Source organism: Monodon monoceros, unplaced genomic scaffold (assembly GCF_005190385.1).
Source record: "Monodon monoceros isolate NGI ecotype Baffin Bay Population unplaced genomic scaffold, NGI_Narwhal_1 Super_Scaffold_4, whole genome shotgun sequence".
Classification (NCBI taxonomy): domain Eukaryota; kingdom Metazoa; phylum Chordata; class Mammalia; order Artiodactyla; family Monodontidae; genus Monodon; species Monodon monoceros.
The window spans coordinates 35,824,483-35,847,012 of record NW_021703781.1 but is presented as its reverse complement, the minus strand read 5'-3'; the positions used below and the strand labels follow the sequence as shown (position 1 = coordinate 35,847,012).

General features: G+C 46.2%; 1 protein-coding gene across 12 annotated transcripts in view; it reads right to left on the bottom strand.

Annotated features, from left to right (window-relative positions):
• WDFY4 (WDFY family member 4) overlaps window positions 1-22,530 on the bottom strand; it is a 278,318-nt gene that overhangs the window by 253,222 nt on the left and 2,566 nt on the right. For 9 of the 12 annotated variants that reach the window (XR_003797097.1, XR_003797100.1, XR_003797098.1 and 6 more), the window contains exon 2: window positions 5,524-5,774. Coding sequence is in view for 5 of the 12 variants with exons in the window: in XM_029245825.1 (XP_029101658.1) it covers window positions 5,524-5,757 (234 nt within the window). In the remaining 7 variants the exon portion in view is untranslated. Of the gene's footprint in view, window positions 1-5,523; window positions 5,775-22,530 lie in introns of those variants that run through there. The other 3 variants (XM_029245827.1, XM_029245829.1, XM_029245828.1) reach the window with 3 other exon arrangements.

Sequence of the window (22,530 nt, the reverse complement as noted above, 5' to 3'; positions counted from 1 at the left end):
CCCTCAAAGACCAATTTGCAGGGAGTTGACTCAGAGGCATGGAGATCATCTTTGAGCAGTGGGACTCCAGTAGGCATTCTGCAATAAAGCAAATCGGGCCACTGTGAGTTGAACAGTAATTGTACGCTCAGCCAGATTCTCCCAAGGCTCACACTCCTTCCTGGGACCAAGATGGCTACTTCTGGAGGCCCCATTAACTCTTTCAGGCCACTGGGGTGCTGTTTGATGCACAGAGGCAATCATTTACTGAATGCTACCGTGGAGACCCCAAAGAGTTACGGCAGCTTTTGAAAGGAACTAATTTTTTTCCCAAACTGGGATTTTCACGCTGGGAGAATATTGTTCAATATTTTTAAAAACTTTTATTTACTTTTATTCTCTAAACTGCACCATCATGCCTCGTGGCTGTCCCCTCACATGGAAGAAAGAGAAAGAAAATGATGCTCTGGTCTCCAGAGCATAAGGAAGACAGAAGCTCTAGAGGAGATGGGAGAAAACCCCAGCTTTGAATGACAGAGAATCTGGTTAGTTTTCAAGTGTGACTGCAGTATTACTATTTCTTCAATGCCTCAGAGTTTGGTGGTTTGACCTTTAAGTGAACTCAAAACATTTCAGAGACTTTACATGAGTTTCCCCTGATAATGTGACACAATTGATTCTCTCCTTTGTAAACAGAAAAAAAAAAAAGTGATGCATCAAAACTTTACTAACATAACACAAATATTGTTCCCCTGAGGAGGGAATAAACCATACTGCAGGCCCCACTCTGAAGTGGGTTAGAGTCAGGGATGGACAAGAAGGGGTATTTACCATCACCATCCCCTCTGGATACCACACTTGGAAATAACTGTTGGTCATCCCTATTATTATATTTAATGTTACTTCTCTCTCTTCCATAGTCAGTTGGGTCCATGCTGGGTTTGTATGAGAATAATTGACCACACCCAATGGTATAAACTCTGTACCACTGGCCAGGCAGTTAGCCTAAGAGTAGCTATACACACCTGTGTACATGCACATGTACACACACACACACACACACAAATACACTCATCTCCAAGTACAACTGATTTAGTGTTAATTCTAATCCCTCCACACTAGGAAATAAATGGATTCCTGTCCATGTTACCTACTGTTCTGATTATCTATTGCTGTATAACAAACTGGACCCAAATTGAGTGGCTTAAAATAACAGCAATCATTTATTTTTCTCACGGATCTGCAATTTGGGCAGGGCTCAGCAGGAACAGCTTTCCTCTGCTTCACCTGGGGCAGCGGACAAGGGCTAAGAGATCCATTTGCAACATGGCACACTCACATGGCTGGCCAGTTGTGCTGACTTTCAGCAGCAAGTGCAGCTGCAAGGTCAGTGGGTTTGGTTTCTCTCCACACAGGCTTTTACTCGGGGCTGCTTGGGCTTCCTCACAACATGGAAGCAGGGTTCTAAGTATGAGTATTTCAAGTGACAAAGAGAGGCTACAAGTCTCTTGAGGCCTGAGCCCAGAAATATCATTTTTGCCCTATTCCATTAGTCAAGCCATCACAAACCCATCCAGATTCAAGGGGAGGGGACATAGATGTCACCTCTTGAAGGGAGCAGTGTGAACCCATCCGCAGTATCTCTAACCTACCACATCCACAGATTCCCTTTTTTTCCCATGTAGCCCCACCCCCCAGGTTGTCTGTCCCAGACAGTGAGGAATTTTACACTAATTTCTAAGGATTCCCTGTCTCGCTGCCTGCTTTCTCTCAAAGTACATATTCTAAGAACAATCTTCAACCGCTACATCTGTAGCTCTAGTTTTCTCCGTCTATCATTACCCAATATCTCTATGCAATGAGAGGACGCAAGTGGTCCCCTTTCCCCCAAAGCAAACTCAGCTGAAGGCCAACAGGACCTACCCATGCTTGCTAGCAGAATGCCTTCTTCTCTTGGTGTAAGATCTTATGATAGGGAAGGGTTCTAGAAAGACCAAAGCCCAAGGCTCTTGGCAGAGAAAGAGTAGCAGTCAATTGAATCCTTCCAGCAAGCACTGCTCTGCACTCTGGTTACTTCAGAGTGGTTACTCTGAAGTCATTGGCTTTGTGCTGCTTCCTGTGTGATGCAATAAAACCTCCTCCTTGTCTGCAACATCCTGGAGTCAGCTAAACAAACAGCACATGTGCAGGGGGTGGCATCCTTTTTGTATGAAAGGGGACATAGGTACGAGCCAGGCAGAGCCATCGCACAGTGAGTCATGAGATAGGGAAAGAAACCAGATGTGCTCCGTCCTATGAACCTCAGCACTGCCCGAGGGAACGCAGTGGTTAACAACATGAGCCTGGGTGGACTGCCCAGGTTAAGTTCTGCTCCCCACTAACAGCTGGCTGACCTTGGCCAAGTTATGCAACATCTCTAAACCTCCCTTTCCTCATTTATAAAGCTGGGATAAAAATAGCACCTACTTCACAGGGTTATTATAAGGGCTTGTAAGCATGGAACAAAATGCCTGGCTTAGTTAATTAGAGCTTGGTGAATATTACTACCTATCATCAGTGAAAGTAACCACTTGCCCTGGCTTTGGCCTAGGAAAGGGAGTGATGGAGCTTGGTAGAGGAGGAGAGCCTGCAGATCCCAGTGAGAACTTCATTTCTGACTCATCCCCTCAGGGCAGCTCCCTGCTGGGATACCAGTGCCCTGAGACTTCTTATCACCAAGACAGTCACCAAAATGTTGAGTGGGTTTACTCCTTAACAACTGCAGTGTTTCTTCAACTTGGGAGGCAGTGGGGCTAGAATTTACTATAGAACCAACCAAGCCCCTCTTTGTATTTGCCTCATAGTAGATGCAGATTTATGTATAAACAATGACAGGATAAGGGAGAAGTTCATCCCCTGCTGTGTGTTTGGAGGTATCAGACATTAATCGGCCACATGCCATGGGAGACGGCATGACTTTTTTTAAAGTCCTGATATTTCTAAGGGGTTCGTTCTCTGCAGACAACCTTGAAGAGTTCTGTTTCATGGGTATAAAATTCAGAACAGAGTGGTTACAAGCTTGACTTCTAACACAGGGACTTGTATTCCAATGGCTGTCCTCAGTCTTCATCTACAGCTCAGATTTTATCTGCACTACAACCCCCTAAAACCTCCCACCTTCCCCATGTTCCTTTCTGCTACCAGCTCTTAATTAAGAAGCCAGAGGGCTGTGGTTCTGGCAGGGTTTATTAGTCAGAACTTAATAAGAACAACAGGTTTGTAAACGTATAGGACTTAATAAAAGATATAGATTTTAAGAAAATGATAAAAAGCCTGTAATAATCTGCCTCTACAGGGTTCATCAGAGGTGGGCTCCAGGGATCCAAAACATAGCAGATTTTGTCAGCAGTTTGGGGAATCGTGGTGACAGGATCTCAAACTGCACATGTGCAGTCAGTTTCCAGGAGGTTGGTGGAAAGGTGATGGGGATCATGTCTGCTTTCCATGTGCTGTGGACTTTACAATCCTCATCTGATCTCACCCTCACAGTCTCCCAGCAAATTGGTATTGATTCCACTTTACAGATGAGGAAACTGAGGCTCAGTAACATTTAGTAGCTTGCTCAAGGATGCACAGCTAATAAGCAATGGAGCTGGGACTGGAGCCCTACTGTTTGACTCTAAAGCCCATGTATTCAGCAATAGGGCTGTTGTTCCTCCTTTTACCAGGACAGGGTTTGGGAAACATGGACCAATACCAAGGTTCAGTTATAATAGGAACAGCTTGCTATCCATGAGGTCAATGCCTACAGGGTCAGATAACATAAATGAGTGATATGGGTTGGGTGAAAGATATTAGGGAGTGGGGGACTAGGGTAAACTGAGAGACCAAGACCATCTTCTGTTTAAAAGAGGTGCCCCCAACCATCTCCATCCAATTATCAGTATTACAGCTACAAATATTTTCAAGAGAAATCTGAAGTCTAAGTCTCACCTGAAAAGTTTCCACTTTGAAAAAATGGCACTAATTCATTTTTAACCCCTACAAGCCAAACAGAACACATTCTGGGTGCTAGTCAGTTATCCTCTGCTCTGGACAGATGCAGGTAAAACCTCTATCTGTCGTCCTTACTTTCATAGCACCAGGCCCTAGAACAGAGTATAGGAGCTCAATAAATATTTGTACAACAAATGAATGAATTCTCAAATCAACAATCTGTAGAGAGGCAAGGAAATATCAAGCCCTGGCTCTCAGATGCAGAGTCCTTTCATCAGAGCCAGGGCTGCCCAGAGGGGTGGAAAAGATACAGTGCAGTGGCTGGACCCCATATGCCTTCCCGGTGATTTGGGGGGGAGGGGGCAATGCTCACATTTTTCCTTTTATAAGGCAGATTTGATCTGAGAACTGGGTGAGACAAAGCTACCTCCCAGAAGCTGGGGTCATTAGAGCAGGGATGGCTGGGAAGGAGAAACCTGGCCCTCTCTCCTTATCTAGTTCCTCTTTTCCAGTATGTTCCCCATGCCCCAGTTATCCAATCTGTGAAATGGGTTGGATGGAGTATCCGAATCTGAAACATGGAGAAAATCAATGAATTCACGGACAATAAGTTACTTGGCAATTTTTTACAGAAAGGCATGCTTAAGTATTCCATGCATCCTATAAATATGATCCCAAGAAAATTCTGAGTCATCTTTGGAAATCCTTAAGTATTCCTGGTTAATAAGTGAGATGAAACATATTAACAAAGGGGTTTCCCAATAAAAACCTGCAAAGCCTCCATCTGTTCTAGTTTACTTTCCAATGTGAAAAGTATCTCATATTCTCTGTACTTTGAATGTAGGTACATGGTTTTTGTACTAATAACCCAAAATCAATAGTCAAGCAAAAACTAAGTCTTCATAAAAAGACGCATTTCCAGCTCTACAATTAGACTTCAATATTTTCAGCTATAAGGCAGACCTCACTGGCAGGAGCTTTATTCCAAGACAATAAAGGAAATCCCTTGTACCCAAACTGTCACCAGCTGCCACTAGTCAGAGTGCCAGCCCAGTGGACAGGCTGGACTTCTCTTGTGTGTCTGCAACCAGGGGAGGGAGCACTGCTTTGCTGCTCCCATGGATTACACCTCAGTTTGCATTCTTGGCACAATTTATGTTCCGGCTCTCCCAGGCCCTGGTGTTGGCATTACTGGTGTTTGAGGTTACCAGCCACCCTGCCACTCACATGTCAGGACACAGATGCCCTTCTAGCTCCCGAAGGTGCAGGTTTCTCCTCTGGCTCCCAAGCTGGGATTGAAAATATCATTGTTAAACAATATCATTTTTTTAAACTAAAGAGACAATGGTACTCAAGAGCCAACTGTCCATCATTTCCAAGCCCATCCTCACCCTGGAGATGAGTCTTGCTTGCTATCTTTATTAAATAGCACAACACTCTCCTCTAAGCAACCAGTCAGAGACTACTTGTGATGATATTAAAACTACTGACTCCAGCTTCCAATCATCCCAGAAGTGTCCCCAGAGTGCTGTATCATCTTTTTACAGTTTCAAAAATGAGAACACCAACCTTTAGGAATAGTGGGAGAAGATTCAACAGGCTCTTCTGATGTTCAGCTGGGCTCCTGGGAGCCAACTGCTGGTATTCCAGAAACTTCCTTTCTAGCATCTCCCAGAGGGCAGTGGGGCCAGGGGTCTGCCCTCCTGGTGGGAAATCAGGCTGAGCAGCATCAGGCTGGCCTTTATTTTCAGAACCTGGATCCTCAGCTCTGTCTTCAGCCTCTGAGACCTCTTTTGCCTCCATGCCTCAGCAAAGCAGATCTGAATTCAGAGCAAAAAAGAAAAATGAACAGTCCTGTCACAACACTTTCTGATGAAACTGATTGTGGGACAAGGTACCATCCTCATTCAGTCCAGTTCCTGTTGCAGATGGTTCCTCTAAGAATCTGAAACTGACTAAAATAAGGAACACTTCTGAAAAAAGAGATTCCAATTTAGATGTGACTCATATTGACAATCTAACGTTTGCCAGGCACCGTCCTGGGCTCTCTACACAGACTCTCTCACGAAAGAGATGGGTTTTCCTATTTTTTCTATGTAAGTAAGGAAACTGACTGAACCAAAAGGCACCAGGGTAGTGAGACATGCAGTTGCAATGCAAGCCTTTAACACCAAAGCCTGTTTTTTGATTACTTGACACTGCTTCTCTTTAAAAAGGCTGAGTAAATAGAACAGACGTGTAAATGTCCCACCAATATTTGTAGAGGCATGTAATTCTGTATCTTCTATTTTAACTTCCTTCTACCACATGAGATGAAAAGGATGTAAGTTCATTCTCAGCAACATTTGCTTCACACTCAATATTTTTAGAGGAATTTGTCCTCAAAATGACTCTTTAAACCCCCAAGTTAACTTAAAAGGACTTCTCTGTTAGTGCACACAAAAGTAATGTGTACGAGCCGGGGACCCAGGGTCAGTAGGCGTGAGGATAGGGACATACACCATGAAACTGGCCAAAGCCTGATTTACCAGATAGGTAACCTTGAGAAGGTACCTTTATTTGTGTCCTTGACTTTTCAATTGTCATACTCTGTAGCCACGTCAGGACTGACTCACAGAACAGCAAAGGTTTGCCTGTTGTTTTTTTGTCAGGAGTGCAAGAAACTCCCAGCAGGGACCAGAGTGTCCAGGTTCCCTGAAAGAAGCCTTCCCAGGCCACGATGTCACCACATAGGAGTCCATCCCGGCATGCTGCCAGCAACCGAGAGCCACCAGTCAAGGGACAGCAAACAGACAGATCGACACGGAGGTGGGTCTCCCGGTGTTTTGCCCTGCGCTAAGCAGCTGTGGAGGTGTGTCATGCTTTATTTTTAGCCCAAACACACTCCCCTTGCAGGCTAGAATGGGAGTTAACTAAGGGTCACGTGGCCAGATGAGTCCTCCCTCTTTGGAACATTCTCACCCTTTAGGTACAAAACTCCATGAGTCCCTGGCTCTTCTTCTATCACACATGCTTATTGCTCTCAGGCTTCATTTGCAGAAGTCACTTTCTTATACAAAAGCCATGTATGTTCAGCATTGAAAATTGGGAAGAAAAAAAAATATCAGGAAGAATATCAAGGCCTATATCCAGAAAAATGACTGTTGATATTCAGGCTTTTATCTACGAATAGACTGTTCAATAATATTGTTGAAGCAAACTTTTTATCTGTACTTTTGATTTTTTTGGTTGGCTGTCTGGGACTTGGTGCGGGTTTATTTGTTTCCGTTTTGAGGTTGACCCTCAGGGACAGGTGGCGGGGTGCCTCACATCTCTCAGTCTCAGCATGGTCTCTTTCCTGACCAGGACCAGGTTCTTCTCTGGCGCTGATGGTTTATTCATTCTTCCCTTGGCTTTTCATCCCCCAGCCCCGTCTTCCCCACCCCACCCAGCCCCCCTGCTTGATAGCACGAGTCCTTATAAAACATGGCACGAGAACATGATTTCTGGATGCACCATTTTAAGTTCCCCGAACGGCCTTCTGCATCTTTTCTCAGCTTTACTGTCTCACTCAACATTACGACCTCAGACCCAAGCACGTGGCTCTGTATTCGTCAACCTCATTTCTTCTGACCGCTGCTCCGTGTTACACAGTGGGCATCACGTGCCTATTTGATTTGTTTGCTCCGCAGTAGATGGTCAGATTGCCTGAGACTCCTCAGACTGCCCTCCATCCTGTCCTGGACATTCCCACGAGACTCCCCTCATGGGGCTGCATGTGACTGACTCTGGCTATAAACACCAGAGCGGGAGTGCTGAGTCAAGGGTGTATGTCTCTCAGTTCAACCAAGTACCATCAACTCAGATGCCTCCAGAAAGCTGGCACCAGGCCACACTCCCCCCACAGGCTCCTCTACCATCTTCTCTATACCCCTGCTTAACATCACATTGCTTTCTAATGTTTGCTGATCTGATTGAAGTAAAGTGATCCCTCATTTTTTTTTTTTTTTTGGCTGCATTGGGTCTTCGTTGCTGTGTGCAGGCTTTCTCTAGTTGCAGTGAGCAGGGGCTGCTCTTCGTTGTGGTGCATGGGCTTCTCACTGCAGTGGCTTCTCTTGTTGCAGAGCGCGGGCTGTAGGCACGCGGGCTTCAGTAGTTGTGGCACATGAGCTCAGTAGTTGTGGCTCACGGGCTCTAGAGCGCAGGCTCAGTAGTTGTGGTGCACGAGCTTAGTTGCTCCACGGCATGTGGGATCTTCCCGGACCAGGGCTCAAACCCGTGTCCCCTGCATTGGCAGGCGGATTCTTAACCACTGCACCACCAGGGAAGTCCTGATCCCTCATTTTAATTTGCTTCTCTCTCACTTACTAATGAGTCTGAGCCTCTCTTCATATGACTCATACATAGCCTTTTGGATTTCCTCTTCTGAAAAATGATTACTCATAACCTTTGCTTATTTGTCCTTGCCTATCTTTTTCCTGTTGCTTTGAGCGAGTATATTTTAGAAACTGATCCCTTGTTGCATTTAAAATCGCTAATACCTTCTCTCAATCCATTGTTTCCCTCATAAATTAGTTCATAACTTTTTTTATGTCACAGAAAAGTATTGTGAATATTTCCCATGTTGTTAAAGATCCTCTGCATCTTCATTTTTAATGGTGTGTGGTGGCTGTAGAACCATGCTGATCCTTTATTTAAGTAATCCCCTACATTTAGGCATTTAAGTCATTTCCAATGCTTCACTACTATAAACAACACTGTGATGATAGACCTCGTGTCTAAGCCTTTCCATATATTCATGATTAAATACCAGATTGCAGTACATTCCTAAAAGGAAATAGCTTGGTCTAAAGAGAGGTAAAAATGTTAGGCTCTGGACACGTATTTCCAAACAGCTTCTCCCGAAACACCTCATCAAGGTACAGTCTTCTTTCAAGCATGTACCGGAGTCCATACTTCCTTCGTTACCATTTTTTAATTCTTGCTGATTTAATGGGTAAAAAGCAATGGCATCTAACAGGCACATGAGAAGATGCTCACCATCGCTAATCATCATGGAAATGCAAATCAAATCCACAAATGAGGTATCACCTCACACCTGTCAGAATGGCTGTCATCAAAAAGAAGCCAATAACAAGTGTTGGCCTGGATGTGGAGAAAAGTGAACCCTCGTAGACTGTTGGTGGAAATGTAAATTGGTGCAGCCACTGTGGAAAACAGTATGGCGGTTTCTCAAAAAACTAAAAATAGAACTGCCTTATGACCCAGCAATTCCACTCCTGGGTATATATCCAAAAAAAAAAAAAAACCCACTAATTCAAAAAGATACATGCACCCCAATGTTCATAGCAGCATCATTTACAGTTGCCAAGATATGGAAGCAACCTAAGTGTCCATCAACGGATGAATGGATAAAGAAGATATATATATACACAATGGAATACTACTCAGCCATAAATAAAGAATGAAAATTTGGCATTTGCAGCAACATGGATGGACTTGGAGGGAATTGTGCTAAGTGAAGTAAGTCAGACAGAAAAAGACAAATCCTGTATGATATCACTTATATGTAGAATCTAAAAAATAAAACAAATTAGTGAATGTAACAAAAAAGAAGCAGACTCACAGATACGGAGAACAAACTAGTGGTTACCAGTGGGGACAGGAAAGAGGGAAGGGCAATATAGGGGTAGGGGAGTAAGAGGTACAAACTATTAGGTATAAAATAAGCTACAAGGATATATTGTACAAGACGGGGAAAATAGCCAATATTTTGTAAGAACTATAAATGGAGTATGACCTTTAAAAATTGTGAATCACTCTATTGTACACCCGTAACATATAATTTTTAAAATTTTTTACTTAGAAAAAAAAACAATGGCATCTTTGTTGTATCTCACTACGTATTTTGTTGGATGCGTTTCTGTCTGTCTGCTGCTCAGTGTCCTTCCAGACTCCCCACAACAGTTTTCTCGTTTCAGACAGATGCCACATGTCCTCATTTCAAAAGTTTACTGTAGAAGACCTCAGCTATTCCCCAGCATTAATTACTCCCGAGAGCCACATATCCACTAAATGTTAGTTCTGTGCAAGAAGACCACTGTACCTTTATCAGGGGTTGGCACAGAGTAGATGCTCAATAAACTGTTACCATATACATGAATAAATGAATGAATGAACCTATATGCTGATGGCACCCAAATCTCTCACTATATATAGCCCAGACTCCTCTTCTCAATAAGTTCTTTTTCTACTTGGATTCTCCCCAGACTCTGAAAGTCATTATGTCTCAGTCAGACCGACATTCCCATCATCAACAGAGCCAGCCCAAGTCCAGCACGGACATCCCAACACACAGGATGGTGGCTGGAGCCAAGCTAAGCTTGTTTCTATCACATAAAAGTCATTTTGGGGCTATCCCAGCAGGTGCTACTAACCGATTCATTCAATAAAATGAATCAGAGGGCCTGCTAACACACCACGTTTCTAGGAGAAGCAGGTGAGAAGACAAAGTGAGTGTTGGGACACAACATGAGAAAATGTGTTCCTAGGGAACACAGCTGGACGCTCAGGGGAGATATCAGAGCCCCTCAGATCTCCTCTGAAGTTAAGAAGCCATGTTTACTGAAGTGAGACGCTTGAATCATGTTCCCTTGAAAAGACAGATTTTTGAAAAACAAGAATTTCTAACAAAATGGGATCTGTGCATCCCGTGGAGAAGTTGTATGTCTCAGATGTCAAGCTGTGGCCATCCCCTCTCCTGTCCTGTAGGCCTGCTTCGGTTTTGTTTGTAAAAGGAAGGACGTGGGGAGTAGCCTCTCAGGGCTGCATAAAGAATGGCAAGAAGAAACCATTCTAATTCACTCGTTATCAAAAGTGTCTTCTTACCTCTGTAAACAGGTGCAGGCACCAGCACAGACTCTGGAGCCAGGCTGTTCCAGTTTGAATCCAACGGGCTTAGACCAAGTGACAAAACCTGTCCCAGCCTCAGTGTCCTCCTTTGTGAAATGGGCTAATAATGGGACCCCTCAGGGAATAAAGTCAGTGCTCTGGGACGGCATTTATTGGAGCCTCCTTTGTACGGGCATTTACCTGCATCCCTTCACTTAATCTTCCTTCCATCCAACAATGTCAAATCTATCAGCCTTTGTCTGCAGATGGTACTAAGGCTCGGAGCAGAGAAGTGACCTGCCCAGGGTACCATTGTGAGTCGGTAGCCAAAGTAGAGTCTACCCTGGGTCTGTAGACAGCACTGCACACCGGAGGCTGAACTCAAAAAAGGGCTTGCTTGGTGCCCAGGCAAGAAGGAGGGGCTTAGCCAGGTACCACACTAAAAGTGTTTTGGATAAGTAGAAGTTTGGGGAGGGGTGAAGGGAAAGATGGCCTTGGCAGGATGAGAGGTCTGGAGGCTGCTAGGGGTTCCAGGGGTGTCCAGGGGAAGACAAGGCCCTGCTCTGTGCCGGCAAGCTGTTTCCCAGTTTGGGTCAGGCTCAGGGCATGTGGCACGTAGCCCAGTTTAGTCATGGCTCCTCCGCATGCCCAACCAGGCCGACTAGAGGCCCTGCCTTTCTGCAGCCTGGACACAGGAGCGAGAGACTGGCAGCTGTGCAGGTACCTGCCCACTCACTCAGCCCCCGGGCAGAGGGGAGCTGCAGGCCAGAATGGGAGTCACAGGACTGGAGTCCAGTCCCAGCTTGGCTGCTGTACTGCCTTAACCAAGTTACTTCCCCTCTCTGAGTCTAACTTTCTTCTCATTGAAATGGCCCTGGTGATCTCAGTTCCACCCTCTGGGCTTTACACACTGACCACAGAAGAGATGCAGGCCAGTGAGTCAGTGCAGAATGGCTGGAGAGGTGCCTGAGTGGACTGAGAGCCTGTGGGTTGTGTGTGGTGAGGGGTGCGGACCAGGTGCTCCCCTGTCTGTGCACTGTGCGCTGGGAGCCAGGTGACAAGTCTGCAGGGACCTGAGAAGGGGGATTCCCTATGACCTCTGGGGCACTGGGGCTGGAAGTGGCTATGCGGGCCCCCGGGGTTGGGGATCACTGCCCATCCTCTCTCCCCCAACCCACCTATCCTGCACAGATCCATAGCATCGTCCAAACTCTGCTTTGTAATATCTCAGAAGCAAAACATCCAGGCCATCCCGCTCACAGCTGCTGCACTGTAGGGCGACATCTGGAGCCTGAAGAATCAGCTGGGTTACAGATGTTCGGGCGCTAAACCCACATTTGATTGACCGTCTCATCCCTGACTTCCTGTGGGGTGATCTGCCAATGGGTAAAAGTCTCAGGATATGAGATGTGATTTAGCAGCCCTTGGGGCTAAGATGCAAGGAAGCTCTTCTGGAGGAAACGGAGCAAGAAGTTATGTGGAGCCACCCTCCAACGGGGCAGGTCAGAGGAAACCTGGGACTCAGTGCATTCTGTGGGGAAGCTCAGACCTAGTGACAAAGAGTTGCTATGATAAAATTCAAGATTGAAGTCCCCCCCTTTTCTTGTCTGCGTATATGACTGTCACCCTTTCTGGATTGTACACACCCAGTGCAGAGGCATACCTATTTGCCATCTGTATCACAGGCATGGTCCCCAGGCCCAGGAGCTGGTGGAGCCTCTAAACCAGATGATACAGAACAGAAGAGCAACTTCCCATGTATGGCTGTAAATGACCTGTTTTCCTTTCCACTCAAAAGTCAGTTCCTCGCTGTATGTCAGCAGATCCAAATGCTCTTCTCCTGTGTCAGTTCTCTCCGAAAAAAAATAACAAACCGATCTTCTTCCAAAAACATGTGCAAGGTGGGGCTCGGCCTTGCTTCCTTCTTCCGCACCATTACACACTAACAAGAGAGCTTACAAGTTAAAAGTTTAAAAAAAGCAAGTGAAAAGGGGGAGGGGTGGGCGGAAGTTGCAATAATGTGGATGCTCTGTTCACTCCACAGCCTACTGTAGTTAATCAGAAGCACGGAGGGGACAAGAACATTAGCAGTAGAGAAATGTAGATTAAAGCCACACTGAGATACCAGGACACACCTATTAGAGTGTCTTTTAAAAACAAACAAAATCCAGGGCTTCCCTGGTGGCGCAGTGGTTGAGAGTCCGCCTGCCAATGCAGGGGACACGGGTTCGTGCCCCGGTCCGGGTGGATCCCACATGCCGCAGAGCGGCTGGGCCCGTGAGCCATGGCCGCTGAGCCTGCGCGTCTGGAGCCTGTGCTCCACAACGGGAGAGGCCACAGCAGTGAGAGGCCCACGTACCGCAAAAAAAAAAAAAAAAAAAAAAAATCCATTAGTGCTAACAAGGATGCATAGCAACCACACTGTCACTCTCGCTGCTATGAATGCAAGTGGTGCGGCCACTTTGGAGGACGGTTTGGCAACTTCTGAGGAAGTTAAACGTATACCCAACCATTACCTTCCTGGGTATTTACCCTAGAGAAGTAAAAACTTAATGTTCATATAAAAACCTATACATGAATGTTTATAGTAGATCTATTCATAGCTGCCCAAACCTGGAAACAACCCAAATATTTGTCAAGGCGTGAATGAAACAACAAACAGGTATCTCCATACACTGGGATGCTTCTCTGCAGTAAAAAGGAACACACTACTGACCCACGGCAACCCGGATGGGTCTCGAAGCCCTTATGCCGAGTGACAGGAGCCAATCTCAAAAGGCTACGTACTGCCTTACCCCATTTACATGACATTCTGGAAAAGGCAAAATTATAGGGACAGAAAATAGATTGGTGGTTGCCAGGGATTTCAGGTAGGAGGGTGGCTCCAAAGGGCAAAGGGGTGGTAGAAATGTTCTATATCTTGACCGTGGTGGTGGTCACACAACTGTGCACGTGTGTCCAAAGGGCACACTAAGAAGGGTAAAATACTCTGTCTGTAAATCACATGTCAATCAACCTGACATAAAAAAACCAAACATACCGAGGTGGAAAGAGCACCAATAGAGAAGCTAGAGGCTAAGGGCTTAGTCCCTTCGCCCGTTTCTATCCAGCACCAAAGGGTTACACCCACGTGTTTAATTGTATAATAACTCCACTTGCTGGAAGCTTACTTTACTATGGCTCTGCATCCTAATCTCTGTATCGTCTCTGCTGATCTTCACACAACACCCCGTGGGGGTGCAAACGAACAGGGGCAGTATTTTACCGGTGCTGAGAGCTAGGCTCAGAGAGGGCCAGTCACTTCCGCAGATGGCCACGTTGCACGTTCTGTGTCTGGCTGCAAAGCCAACGTGCTCCTCCTTAAGCTCACCCCCTCCTTCCTCGGAAGGTCACTGGTTGGGGCCAGGGTCAAATCTCCTGTGAACAGAAGCCACACTCAGATAGGGGCTCACTTGGAGGCCCTCCCAGGCCTCAGTCTCCATGTTGGTCAAGGGTGGAGGCTGCACCCCAAGTTCCCATCCACTTTTCCATCCAATTAAAAATACTATACAGTTGACCCCTGAATAACGTGGGGAAAATCCCCGTGTAACTTATAGTCGGCCCTCCATATCCATGGTTCAGCATCGTGGATCCAACTAACCATAGATGGTGTAGTATTTACACTGAAAAAATCCACATATAAGTGGACCCACACAGTTCAAACCCATGTTTTTCAAGCATCGACTGTATTTATTAAATGATCATTTGGTCAAATTGGCTGAAATAATAGACAAGATGGCTCAATTATAAAAAGTAAAAGGATACCCCTCACAAAAGAGTCAAAAAATGCTTGTATACCCATGTTTATAAGCATGATTATTTACAATAGCAAAAAGGTGGAAACGACCCTTGCTGTCTGTGGAGGGGCAAGAGGAGAAACAGCAGAGCTTGGGTCAGAACCGCAGGAGGAGCTCTCTGCAGCCTTGGTGTGCCTGCTGGGTCTGCATCTCGCTCCTGAACAGCCGATGCACAGGAGAGACCCCTGCCCCACTTCTGAGCTTAGCAGCATGGCAATGTTGGAAAAAGCCCGGCAGAGCCCTCCACCAGCCAGCCTTTCCCACGTACTTTGAATTCCACCCTCATTGCTTGAGTGGCTCTGTGCAGCAGGCACACGTTAGCCTGCACCTTCTTAGGAGCACATGGCACGGGAGTAGCCGTACCTGGGGTTGTGGATAAAAGATGCACCCTCCTATCTGTCTCTGCATCTGAGAACACATTGAAGAAAAAGTGGGCGTGAAACTGTGGACGATGGGTCCCGAGACAAAGAAGTCGTCAGTAACATGCTGGTATGAAGCGTCCCCCTGCCTCCCCTGCTCCTTCTACTGGGGCTGCTGCTCAAAGGGGGTTTCACTAACATCCCAACCTGATCTGCACAAACCAGACTAAAGAGCTAGATGAGGACCCTGAGCAGCACCCAGCTCAGTGAGAGCAGACAGACTCTCCAGACAGGGGAGGGCTGAGTGCAGGCATGATGAGAAATCACACTATAGCCGAGTCACGTAGGCCGACACAGCTAGACGTGGGGCTCTAGATAATGGCAAGATCTTGAAAGTCTGGAAAAGGAGAACAATGTGATAAGCACAGATCTAGAAAGGTTATTCCTGGCTGGCATAAGCCAGGCCTAGAACAGGGAGAGACAAGCCGGGGGCCTGACGCACACCCCACACGTAGGTGATGAGCACTCCAGTTAGAAGGATCACCTTGGAAACAAGGAGGCAAAGGGACCTCTGAGATAATCCAAAGAGATGAAGAATCCACTTGATGAGTTTAGATATAGAGCCATCATCACCAGCCCTGGCTGCACACCTTGGTCCCCAGAGATTACCACTTAATTGGTCTGGGTGGGCCCCAAGCAGGCATGTTTTCTACAAGGTCCCAGGTGATGCCTGTGTGTCCCCAGGAGACATGGGGGCCTGGGAAGATGTTGGAAGTCCCCGGAAGGGTGCCTTGCTAAAGAATCCCAGAGTGTGCAATGCCTAGAGAACTGAGGCCCAGAGAGGCGGGTGGCTCATCCAGCGTCACAGTGCTGGTTAGGGAGAGAGTGAGGGACTAATTTTAGGTCTCTCCTGCTTCCCAGGAAACCCTGTTGTCTGAAGGCCAGGCAGCAGGCCCTGGGTTAACTGTGAGCTGGGCAGGTCCCAAGAGTGCCAAGTTCACCAGCAGGCCAGCTCAGCGCATCTGGAAATGGGCCCTATGAGTCTAGGATGTGTGGCAGCCTCTGGCCTTGATTCCATAGTAAGATAACACCACAACCCTGAGCCTAGACTACTTGGCTAGACCTGTCTCAACCCCTCCCCACCCAGGGCAGGCTGACCCAGAGCAGCATCAGACAGATCTGTTTCAAATCCTAGCTCTCTTTCTAACCTGCAGTCTTATTGACTTAGGCTCTCAGAGCCTCAGTGTCTGCAGCTGTAAAATGGGAACAAAATCTTCCTCGCAAGGTTGTGGGAAGAATTAAGCATGTGAATGTATGTGAGGCCATGTCCAGGGTCTCACAGTGGCACCTTCATCCATCCTACATGCGGCCCCCCACCCTACCCCATTGTGCATATTGCTGCCTCGAGGCTCTTGAAATCTACCTGCACTTCCTGAGGGAATGTCAGCCTACAAGGCCCTCTGTGGATGTGTTCTGGAGTCCTTGGCTTCTCTTCTGCATCACCTCCCTGCTGGCCTGTCCACTGAGTCTGTCCAATCTCGGGTTTTTTCACAAGGAGCTGGTTTGAAAGGACAATAGGACACTGAGTGGACCAAATTGAGGCCTTAAGAGGTGTGGGGCCAGGAGTGCATGGAGACAGGACTGGAAGTGAGGATTTGGTCATCTCAAATATAAAGAGTAGAAACCAGGAGCAGGAATGCTGTCCCCAGGAGCGAGGCTCCAGGGCGAAAACAAGAGCATGTGCAGCGGGAAGCCGCAGGAGGGGCAGGTGGGAAAATAGAAGCTCTGCAGACAATGGCTGGGAGGGTGGAGGTGTGAGCAGAGCCAGAGGTGCCCTGAGAGCCTTGACACCCAGCTCTAGGGCAAGGACCAGCGATCACCTTGGTGCAGTCCCAAGCCCCTCCAGTTAGCAAGTGACACCACCTCTTACATCAGCCGAGGGCTCAGAGTGCCCGCAGGCAGAGAACGGCAGAGGCCAGGGCCCTACATCCTGCCTCAAATGACCCAAGAGGAAAAGGAGGCAGCTCAGGTTGTTTCCAGAAGTTCAGGAATTCCCCTGAAGACTAAGATGGGGACTTGACTGGCAGGAACCAGGCAGGTGGGGCAACACCTCCCACGGTCCTCCTCACTTCCTTTTTCTGATTTCAGTCTGTGCACTCCCGGCTGGCACACACCTCTGTGGTTTTTGCAACAGCAACAAAATATAGGAACTCACGCTGTCCTGGGGAAGGGACCCAGTTTTATATCTCGGTATGTGTACCGACTTCCACATTGCCAAAAATGGCCAGGGAGCAGTTCCCCTGGCCAGACCCTCAAAGCTTAGCTGCAACTGAGCTACCACTGTCACACAAAGACATGGGCTGGTGACAGCACAGGTAACATGCAGCCCAGCTCCCATAATCAGGAGCCTCCCAGCGAGGGAGTTAATCCGTGGCTTGGCCTCCACTGGAACATAAAGAAATGATTCCTAAGTAAGAATGGCCGTAATGGAACGAGCATCACTAACAGGCCATCGGTGTTCTCTAATCTTAGAAAACTTGTAACGTAGGTATTATTATGCCCATTATACAGACGGGGAAAGCAAGGCTCAGAGAAATTGAGATTCAGAGAAAATAGGTAACTTATCTGAAATCAAACTGCTGCTAAGTGTCAGAATCAAGGTCAGATGCAGACTTTTCTGACTCCAAAGCCCCCCACCCCCTTTTACTACTCCAGGCTGGCTTGACACAGTGGTCAACTGTGGTAAAAACAGACCTCAGGGGCACCTCAGGTACTAGCTGGAAACTCTTACTGCCAACAGCTCTACAGGGGTTCCCTGGCTGGCCTTGCAGAGTTGTTGCTGACCCCTGGCTGTGAGCTGTTTAGCACAAGGCCTGCCATGGCCCCCTCACATTGCAGGCAAGCAGGCCCAGAGCAGGACCCTGTGGTTTCGCCATCCCGCCAGGAAAGAGCTGCTCTCTGGGAGCCACAGGGTCCAGGGTTCATTAGCCCTGGCACAAGGTGGGCACTAGTTGGCCAGTCACTCCTGGGCTGACACCAGCAGCACACCCAGCGTTAGTCACTCACCCTCCAGGCTAGCCACCAGAGCTGCGGCTTTACTCAGCTTTCTCTGTGTTGTGGCTATTTGATTATTAAACATGTAAGGAGCAGAATTGCCCCTGATCCACACCCTGGACTTAAGGAAACAGACACAGTGCAGTAGGTGCTGGGCATGGTGGTGCCTGGCTGTGGGGCACAGAGAAGGCTCATGGCCCAGCCCAGAAAGGGGAGTGGTGGTCTGGAAGGGCTTCTCAGAAAAGACTGCACCCAGGATGGGCACTGGGGGATGAGGAGGAGGTGTCCCCAAAGCAAAGCGGACAAACACTCCAGGTAGCATGTGTGTTCAGAGACAAAGGTGGGGTTCAAGGCTGGAGCACAGGGAGCAGGGATGGGGTGAGGATGTGTGTTGGGAAAGGACCATGAATGCCAGTAATGGACATGGCCCTCATCCCATGCAGTGTCCTGGGAGTCCCTGTGGGGCTCTCAGCAGGGAGTGTCACAGATGGCATACAGAGACCCTCTGGTAGATGCTGAGCCTGCCCAGAGGGCCCAGCCCCTGCCCTCAGGCACTCACAGCCTGCAGGGGACAGGAGGCAGGAAAAAGGATGCTGTAATACAATGCCTGAAATACAACTTTTGGAGCAGGAATCCAGCACTAAGGGGAAGGAGCAGAGGGAAGAGGGAGGAAGGAGCTGGTAATTGGGGATGAGGTGGGGTGGGGTGAGGGTGGAAGATAGTAAGAGAGGGTTCACAGAAGCAGGGACTTTGGAGAGGGAGCCTGAGGGGAGGTGAAGAAAGATTGTGGATGGGCTAGAGAGAATTGCTCCGGGGGAAGGGCATGCAAAGGGACGAGAGAGGTGAGGCTGAACCGCAGATGGTTTTGTGCCACTGTGAGGGATGCAGAGTGGAAGTAGGGTGGAGAGTGTGGGCAGAGGCTAGGTCTCTGTATGAAGGTCTCGAGATGCTGAGATTCCCCCATCCTATTCCTCACCCTCCAAATTCCTGGGAGGAGTGAAATCTCTGGGGGCTCACTGTAGGTTTCAACATCATTAACTCCCGATATGCTCTGACCACTCTATGACACAATTTCTTCATGTGTGCATATCTTTTTTCATCTTTGACTGTATAACTCTTTATATTTTGTGTATATCTTTTAAAAATCTGATACTGGAGTGCTGCTTGGCAATTTTCTTATTATTGAAAATACAAAAATCAACAAGTGTTTCCTGCCCTCTTTTTTTTTTTTTTTTTGCCTACTACTTTTCACATCCAAGTATATTTTACTTGTAATTGATGTACAAGGTTTTGATGCATTAAGCATCCATGATCATACCATAAGCGCATTCTGTGTTGCTCTTTTCCTTAAATTATCAGATTTAATGACCAAGAAGAATCCTCTTGGTCGAATCCCCATAATTGACTCTCTTACTCCCTATTAATGGGATGCTTTGGGCATCTCCACTGCTGTTATGGGCAATGCTGGGAGAAAGGATCCCCATGCAATCTTTTTGTTTGCTGTGAATTATCTATGAAGATGAATTCTCAAAAAAAGGATTAACCATTGGCCAAAAGGGAAGAGCAGTTTTCACACTCCTGCCAAATGTTGACTACATCTCTCCAGAAGTGTTCCGTCAGCTTTTCAGTGGTAGTGTTCCTAATGCAAAGCATGCAGACTTATCAGGTGGAACCAGGCTCAAATCCCAGACGAAGCACTTACTGTCTGAGGGCAAAGGACCTTACCTCTCTGAGCCTCCATTTTCTCACCTGTAAAGTGGGAGTGATGAAACTGATCTCACTGTGGGGATCAAATGAGATTGCAAATACCAGTGCCCTATCTAGTGTACAGCTTGTTGTAAGCACTATTTCCATTCTTCTTATCCTCCATCCTTTCTTTCTTCTTGGAATTATGTAGGACAAGTGACTTTTCACTTCTCTAACTTCCCATCCTTCTTGAACCATGTTTCTCACAAAAGCCTTAGCCATGGAACAAGAAGCATCATTTCTCTGAAGGGTGCTTCTCAGCAGAAATAGAAAACTAGCCACAAATTCAAGCCACGTGTGTAATTTTAAATTTGGGGGCAGCCACATTTAGAAAGTAAGAATAAATAGGTTAAATTAGGTAAATCTATCTGTTTAAATATATTTAAAAATATATTTTATTTAAGCCAATGTATCAAAATATTATTTTAATATGTAATCAATATTTTCAAGTATTAATGAGATAAGATAGTTTATATTTCTTTTGTTGTTTGTTTGTAATATCTTTGAAATCCGAGGTGCATTTTACAACTTACAGCACATCTCAGTTCAGACTGGCCACTTTTCAGGGATGGCTATAAGCTATTGTATTGGATAACACAGATCTGGACTTTGAGACTTAAGTGTTTAACAGGTGTGCAGAGGGCTTAGAAATGTTGCCTGGAGACATCATTTCCCATGCAAAATGCAGGTGCATTTTGATGGTTTGAAGCCCTTGGAGGGAGACAACCAAAGCAAGGCCCTAGTTGTAAATAAAATGGGTGTGAGCTCTACAGTGTGGCTCAAGGACCTCTGAGGAGCTCATCTTCCTGCTTCCCCTTCTGCACAAAATATCTCCACTCCTGAAACCAAGTCCCAGTAAAATCGAGTTCCTCTGCTGAATTTTAACCCCTCTATCCAAAACTTCATTTGAAAGAGAATAAGAAAGATCTTGTCCAGCACCTGTTCCCCTCAGGATTGAAGAGTAACAAATGAAAGGGGGAACTGAAACTGAGCACGACCCTATGGGGCTCTCCCGGGTGAAAAAGACCCTCCATGCCCCTCATTTCTTACTTATAGGGGGGAAAAAAAGCTTTAGTCTCCTAAGCCTTCTTCGTGTTCCAAAGAGCAGACTCTAGCAGTTAATGATTAGGACAGGAGAGTCACAGGACTCCTAGTTCCTCCTGAAGGGAAATAGATAACCATCTGATGCTTATCTTTGAGTTGTTCTGTAGAAACTAAGATCCCCACCCAGGTAGAGGATGGTGACTACACGCTGAGCACAAGCACGTAGACCCCAGACTGGTTGGAACCAGAAGGTTGATGATTGAGATTCCCAAAACATCACCGTTACCGTACCACCAACTGATCAGAAGAAGGTCCATGAACTGATCACATATGCTACGACCCTATCCCTTTTACCGTTTTCGCCTTTAAAAGCCTTGTGCCCCAGCCAGTTAGCAAGATAGATTTGAGACGAGCTTAGGCCTCCTATCTTCTGAGTTGGCGCCTCCTCGATTGATAAACCTTTCTCTGCGCCAAACTCGATGTTTCGGTTTGTTTTGTGTAACAACACCCCCTCCCCCAAGTGGCCACGCTGCCTTGCTTTTCTATCATGAAGGCCACCTGGGGGGGCGTGCCAAGAATTCATTCCTCCACTTGATGTCTAATAGGCATCTCCACCTTTACATATGTCCACATCGATATTCTGGAATAATCACCACCTTGCAAATAAGTTCCTTCCACCCTTGACCCAGCTGAGTAAATGACAGTTCCAGTCTCTGTGTTGCTCTGGAATCATCTTAAATTTCTCTCTCCCACACCCAACCCTTGCAACACTGTCAAATCCCTCTCAAAAATATCTAGAATCTCACCACTCTGACCACCTCTCATTATTTCTGTTACTATCAATTTGGGGCCAGCCACCATCATCTCCAGCCTGGATTATTACAACAGCCTCTTAACTGCTAGTCTTTCTTCTCCCTTTGATACCCATAGAAAGTGATTTTTCTTTAAAATGGGAGCATATGTCAGCAAGAGTCAAAAAAACATATTTTTAAAGACCGTGGCAATGATATAAAAATAAACCGTTTAAGAATAAATCTAGGCAAAGTGTGCACTAATTTTATAAAGAAAATTATAAAATTTTATTTAGATATTTTAATGAAGACCTAAATAAATAAGGAAATAAACCATGTTCATGAATTGGCGGAGTCATGTTCATAAAGATATCACTTCTCTTCAAATTATATTTCTAATAAAATCTGAACATAACTTTTTTGTTGAACCTGATAAGCTGATTCTAAAATCCATATTAAGTAAGAAGGAACCAAGAATGTCAAGCCAGAATGAAAGAAGAAAAAAATGAGGAGACTCTTTCCAGATACCAAAATTTATTATAAGCCTCTAGTTAATAATATTATTTAGTGTTGGCAAAGGGAGAAACACATTGACAGAAGACAGCCAAGGAACAGACCCACTACACAGATTTACAACAGAGTTGTAGATTAGTGGCTAAAGAATGGCCTTTTTGATTTGTGGAGCTAAGACTCTTGGTTATCCATATGGAAAGAACAAAATAAAATAAAACATTACCTGCTACCTCACACCATATAGGAAAATCATTACTAAGTAGGATTAAAGACTAAATATGAAGGGCAAAATTATTTTTTAAAATTTAATAATGTAAGAGAATAATTTTATGACTTTAAAGTGGAGGAGAATCTCTTAGACAA